This window comes from Sinocyclocheilus rhinocerous, unplaced genomic scaffold (genome assembly GCF_001515625.1).
Source record: "Sinocyclocheilus rhinocerous isolate Xijiao unplaced genomic scaffold, SAMN03320098_v1.1 scaffold1120, whole genome shotgun sequence".
In the NCBI taxonomy this organism is placed as follows: Eukaryota; Metazoa; Chordata; class Actinopteri; order Cypriniformes; family Cyprinidae; genus Sinocyclocheilus; species Sinocyclocheilus rhinocerous.
The window spans coordinates 361,954-368,829 of record NW_015666179.1 but is presented as its reverse complement, the minus strand read 5'-3'; the positions used below and the strand labels follow the sequence as shown (position 1 = coordinate 368,829).

At 38.4% G+C, this 6,876-nt stretch overlaps 1 protein-coding gene and 1 pseudogene across 1 annotated transcript in view; one reads left to right on the top strand and one right to left on the bottom strand.

Moving 5' to 3' along the window:
• The window catches only part of LOC107732019 (ecotropic viral integration site 5 protein homolog), a 59,275-nt pseudogene extending 56,760 nt beyond the window's left edge, over nt 1-2,515 (bottom strand).
• Nucleotides 2,516-3,830: 1,315 nt separating this feature from the next.
• The window catches only part of LOC107732018 (60S ribosomal protein L5), a 20,962-nt gene continuing 17,916 nt past the window's right edge, over nt 3,831-6,876 (top strand). The window contains exons 1-3 of the mRNA XM_016543248.1: nt 3,831-3,929; nt 4,363-4,432; nt 4,511-4,626. Coding sequence (XP_016398734.1) covers nt 3,927-3,929; nt 4,363-4,432; nt 4,511-4,626 — 189 coding nt within the window. The 5' untranslated portion in view covers nt 3,831-3,926. The remainder of the gene's footprint in view (nt 3,930-4,362; nt 4,433-4,510; nt 4,627-6,876) is intronic.

The following is a 6,876-nucleotide window of genomic DNA, read 5'->3' as shown; positions in this document are numbered from 1 at the left end:
TTCCCCAGTGAAAACCCCCCCCAAAGTAACCCGCCCGGAGCCGTACCGTGCCGTACCATGCAGTGGAAAAGCACCATTAGTCCCGTGCGAATCGGCATCTCTGTGATTTGGCCAGGATTTGGTGGAGTCGTATATAATTTTTCAAGGTTTTTGCTTCCTGTGTGCCTTTTTATCCATCTTTCGCGAAGAATGGAGCTGCGCTGGAGTGTTTGATAGTATTTTGGGTGCTTTCATATCGCTACACCATACAATTTGCAGAAAGAGAAAGCTGAAAAGGTTTTGAGGTTAATGTGTTACAAATAAATCAAGCATAAAGCTTGAGATATTATTTTAACCTGGTGAAATGTAAATGTCACAGGGCACGAAAATATATTAATTTCTTTTCTTTTTTTTTATCCATCTGGACCATAGAACGGGACTCTCAAAGCCTTGACATCCGGGTATCCGGGAGACAAGTCAGTAAATTCGAGTAAAATCACAGGCTTCGCTTATCCCGTGCGAATGCACCACACGAAATTCAGATGTGGAGGGGTAATTTCAAAATCACACAAGGTCCCCAGATAGTACTAATCCCGTGCGAATAGGGCTTTAGGCATACTAGAATCTTCCAGGCAGGTGTGTTGAGGCAAGTTGGAGCTAAACTCTGCAGGACACCGGCCCTCCAGGACTGAGTTTGGAGACCCCCGCACCATATTAAACTAGGTGCACGCAATAGAAATACTCCCATGATGCATCAGACTATCAAGATTCTGGAAGAATGCTTTGTGCAAAAGTATAAAAACATAATGAATTAATGTCTTTGTTGTTGTTTATCGCGGCACTCCTCTAGTTTCCCCTGATCAATGCATGCTGAGTCTCACCCCACCCTAGACTAGACATCTAGAGGTGGCGCTGTGATCCGTGACAATGTTGTGACCACACGCACGTGCATTAACCTCTAATGACCAGAGACTGTCCTATACGCCCACAAATATGGACCTGTTATTCAAAACTAAAAATGACAACGGTAAAAATAAGACAGCAAATCCACTGGCGTTTAAATATCTGTTGGCAAACAACCCATCAGGTAGCTCACAACATCAGTCGTACAATATATGTTTGCATGATTTAGAGTAAACCTTAATGTAAAAATGCTAAATTGACCACATATGGCAGGCTATGTCAATATAACTTTTATAAAAATGTAATACGTTACGCATACGTGCTGACTAGTGTTAGCCGTGTCTTATTGAGATGTCTGACACTCTGGCTAATGCAGTTAGCAGTGATGGCTAACAGATAGTCTCAAGACCTCAACTTGTAATGCTGGGACTGTTTTAAGAGCTTCAAAACTGACAACTGTTAAACCATATTTTAGTATTTAAACGGTGTTTTAGTAGCTGACAAGCAGCTAGATTAAATGAGCCTGAATAACTAAATGGACAACTATATAAACAACCACAACAAACAACGGTCGTTGTTGGTCGGCATTCACCTCCCTGCTGCAACAAGCACACACACACATACTAGATTAAAACGGTCTCAAACTGTTTACCTTGAAGTCTTTTTCGATTCCAGGGGTTTTAGCTAAATATTAACTTTCCATGGAGCGAGGTAAAGTTGCACAACCTTGCGAACACTGAGGGTTTAGGCCCGACGTCAGCGGTCAGTTTTCACAATTGGGCAAGATTTCAACAGTCCAGTCCATAGAGAGGCTGAATGTAACCCTGTGTGGGCGCACACAGCACGCCAGTTGCTGCAGCTCCTCCAGCAGTCGCTCATGCCATCTGAAGACGCTGCGGCTGCGCTGGACAGAACTGCGCATGCGTACAAATGCGCCGCCTGCATGGCTTCTCAGCTCTCTACTACCCTCTGCTGTAAACAGTACATGTAAACACACACGCTCTTGCCAACGAGTGCCGACAAAATGAATATAAAGCAATTCATTTAAAAACGTATAAAACTAATAAAACAATTTCAGGGTCCACCTCTAGGTTTTTTTTTTCACTGTGCATCTTCAGTGACTAAATGTACAGCTGTAATATATAAACAGAAAGGAACCACTCAATATGGGAGAACATAATAAACAGAATGTAGTTATTTAATCATTGTCTTTTAGTCATTGATATAACAATGAGCCCATCTATTTGCTCTTCACAGTACAGGTCCATAAGCAAGACAGCTCGAATAACTTAAATACTAATAAGCTGTCAACAACAGATAAGTGATTTCAAAGCAGTTCTACCTCATTTCTTTGTATTTAAAGCCATAGTTTCAAATCAATATTTCACAGCTGTAATGTTTTCTAAATAATCCCCAGTGTATTTCATCACTATAATCATATTCTTTCACTGTTTTTATTTACATGATACATTGAGATTGTCCTTGCTATCATATTCTCTTAAAAAAGGGCCCTTGTGAAAAGAATAGGCCTGATAATTGAATAAACTCACCATTAGATGGCTAGGTCATCTGCAAAATGTACATTTCTCTTGGAAGTTAGTGAATACACAGACAGTTTGGGTACACCGGTGGCAGAAGACGTCGCACAGCAACTAACTTTTCTGGTTTTGCTTGGTTGTGCTGACGTTAATCTCATTTCTTTCTGATGTAGGACACACCTTTCTCTCTCCAACAATGCATCACTGACGCAGCAATCCAGCCTATTAGAATCGCTTTACGTGGAACCTATTTTAGGACACAGAAAAGAGAATTACTTTCTCCATGTAATGAGGTTAATGTCTTCTCTTTTGAAGGTGTGTCTATAAAAGTTAAGCCGTCAAACACATTTTTTTCTGAATTTATAAAAAGAAAATTAAGGAGATATTAAATATTAAGGAGAATTCTGCTGAGATTACAAAAGCATAATTGCTCCAGATCTCATAGGTAATGACCATTGTTTATGTAGTTCCAACACACTTCCACCACATTTCAAATTGTTTATGTGTTTAATAACATCCTGTGGTGGAAATAATAGTTGGGGAAATTATATTTAAATAATATCTTTAATAGTTCTAAATAATTTTAAATAAGTAAATAATTAAATTAAATTATATTTTTTTCAGACTTTTCCATAATTTAACAAAATTACAGCTTGATTGCTGTCCCAGTGGATAATGTTCACACAGTAAATATTACCTAAAAATACAGAAATCCTGCACACTACTCAAAATTGCATCATCACAAAAATATTTTTATTTATTAATGTTTCAGTCAGTCAAGCTTCCTTTGGTTTAAAACACATGCAAAGTACCAACAAATTTAAGAACACCTTATTTAAAACAGCCATTAATTCTGTAGATAATGTAAAAAAGAAAAAAATCACACCTCCAACTATGCAGACATAGTATTCTAAATAAAATACAAACAAATATTCAATTACCTTCAGCAAATACTCAGAAAAAGTAAACATCAAGACAAATAAAACAAATAACAAACAAATATAGGCCTATTGCAAAATGACATTGAATCTACACATCTTCCTTCCCAACAATACATCTTAAAAAAGTAATGCATTGAACTGGCTTATGTTGAATTTAAATGTTTTATGTTTTGACCCCTTTTTTATAACATACATTTGAAAAAGTAGCATAAAATACAGTACAGATAACAGGCTATAAAGTAGACAGCTAAACCGCATCTCCATGTTATGACATAACGCCAGTGTTTCTTGGAACAAAGCGATAGGCTATAAGCTGGACAGATGTCTTTTTTGATATTGCATTGCTCATACACATACAGTACAAACATATTTTAGCTCATATTTGCCGTTATACATCCAAAAGAGCAGGTGTCGCTGTGCTTTCCTCCTCGCAGTGTTGTTTTGCCCCGCTGGCGACGGTATTTACCACGCATGCGCACATCATTCTTTCTTTTCCAGTGCAGCGGAGTCAAAACTCCTTAGTTTGACTCCAGGCTCCGGCTTAGGAGACTGAAAAGTCTACAAAATGGTCAGTACAGCGCCGCAATACTTCTATTATTATGTTCCCTAAAGGTTAGTTATCTGTTTGGTGCCTTTTCATTATTGAGTGATGACCGATAATAAAAGGATGGCTTAAGATTTTCTCCGATAGACAGAGTTCAAGCGTGGCCTTATGGCTCATTTCAAGCCCTTCCCACATGAGTTTCAGAGACAGATGCACACTATGATGAATATTTGCAACGTTGTAGATGGTTTTCGGAATCTGACACGTTCTCAGAAAAGCACAATATAGTATTAAACACCTGACCGATCGTTTGCATGATGATAAATGCTAGCATGCTACGCCTTCAACACTTTATTGGGAGGCCTTTCAACCCTTTACGGTTATACAGCGACCGTTTGATTTAAGCCTGCAGGTTGAATCTCTGAAGTGAATGACTTTAAAATGTGTTATCTTTTAGGGATTCGTTAAAGTAGTGAAGAACAAGGCCTACTTCAAGAGGTACCAGGTGAAGTTCAGGAGAAGGAGAGGTAAATGCAGAGCTTTAAACATTAACAGTTATATAAAGTCATACAGATATGCCTGATTTTCATTGTCTTGCTTCCCAGAGGGAAAAACTGATTACTTTGCCCGGAAGCGCCTGGTTATTCAAGACAAGAACAAGTACAACACACCCAAGTATAGGATGATTGTCCGCTTCTCCAACAGGGACATCATCTGCCAGGTGGGTGCAAAGCTGTTCATTTGCCCTATGACCAGTAAAGTGCGCTCATGCAGTAGGACGCCCTAAAATGTTTCTTGACAGTTCTCTGGATTTATATTTAAAGGGGTGGTTGATTATGATTTCATTTTTTTAAGTTTGTATGTAGTGTTGCTGTTAAGAGTGTAAACAACATCTGCAAAGTTACTACGCTCAAAGTTCAATGCAAAGGGAGATATTTTCTTTTAAAGAAATCGCAGTTTAAGGACTACAAAAAAGGCTGGTAGGGACTACAACATGCTGCTTCCAAAAACTTTACATTTATATAAACCCTGCCCCCGGAACACACAGCAAAGGGGGCGAGGCCATGTTGGGCTGCTTTAGAGTTGTTGTAGTAGAATGTTGTTGCCATGCCGTCGAAATGCTGTTATTTTTACCCCGATTGCAGGTCCTCTTTGTTGGATAAAATTTATTTTTGTTAATTTATGTTGGTTAAAATTATAATACTAATATAGTTCTCTGTGCTGCACTTTTTACGGAGGACAGCTTTCTCAGTCTACGTGAGTTCAATGCCGGTTCACTAGATTTTGTTAAGCAAACATTTCTTTTACAAATTAAACAATTACTTTACAAAAATGCTACAACACAATCATGTATTGTGCAGTACTAAAGCTTTAATCAGGATAAAAGCGTATATCAAAAGCAAACATAAACGGCAGTAGCATTTACAACTTTACAAAACAGCACATCTAAAAAGTATGAGACCACCACAAACAAAAACATACCATTCTGAATCGTCCTGTAAGAGCCGTGCTTGTACAGGTTCTGCTCGATCCTCTTCACTAATATTCTCTGGGTCTGATTCAGGCACGTATTGATAAGGCAATATTGATGCCATTGTTTACCATACACCGGAGCACATGCAACTACTCGTTATGGCAAGTGGGTGGTGTTTTCGGACAATGTGCACTAGGCGGTTAGCGAATCACAACACACTGGGCCAGCTAACCAATCTGAGCCCTTTGTGTATTTCTGAGGGAGGGGCTACATAGAACCAGGAACTCAACAGACCGTTTTTAGGAGAACAGAAACAGTGGTGTAGAATAAAGGTAAAATATGTGAAAATAATGCATTTAAAAAAAAAACAAAAAAAAAACTGTTACACAGCACCCTATAAACACAATCAAGCCTTCAAAAAAAAGCTGATCAACCACCCTTTATTGCTGAGCACAAAAAGTGATTGTGTGTGTGTGTGTATATATATTTTATTTATTTATTTATTTATTTATTTATTTATTTATTTATTTATTTATTTATTTATTTAGATTGTGTGTGTGTGTATATATATTTTATTTATTTATTTATTTATTTATTTATTAGGGATGGGCATTCCAAGCAAAAATAATATTCGAAAATCGCTGGGTATTATTCGAAAATCGCACCCCTCCCCGCATGCACGCACAAATACCCATAAACGGAGAGAGATGGGATTCAGGCTTTCAATCTGTATGATAAACTGTTTAATTCAGAAGATAGGCTAACTTAACTCAAGCCATATAATGTTTGTAACGTGCTGAAACATATTAATATAATAAACATAACCGAATGTCGGCACTTATTAACATAACAGTCTGTCGATTAGCATAAATGAACTGCTCATAAGGCTAGGACTTTTCCATTTAAAAAAATGGAACCCCTAAAGGTAATAGATACGAGATGGGAGGAAGAATATATTGAAGCATATTTTGTCGCAATTATATCATTGGGTAATTATACTGTATATAAACTGCGGGCATCAGGGAGCCGTTATTAATATGCGGGGCATTTAAATTATTATGAACGCACGCTTGTTTTTTTACTTTCACTTTCGAGATTCGCGATCTCACGTACGGAGCAGCACTCGGCAGTACTTACCACACATTTTACAAGATTAGATGTTTGTCAGTGCTGCTCAGGATCTGCAAATCATTCGCCATCATCCTATCAGTCATCTCTCCTTACTCTGTTTATGTGGTAAGTGAAACGTATGTACTGTAATGTAACAGGCTACCGCTAGCAAGCGGCTAACCATGTCCCTTTAGTGGCTCCGTAGAACGTGTTATTTGTTTTCCGTGCCTTTCTGAATACGGATTCAGCCACACCTCTAACCCAGTCGGGGGGAGTTTGTGGTCCGCACAGAGCTCTTATTTGACATCGTCCCAAGTTACTGTAACCGGTATATGCTACGCAAGTCTTTTTTTAATGCCACGCAAGTCTACAGTGTGCGCGTGAGAC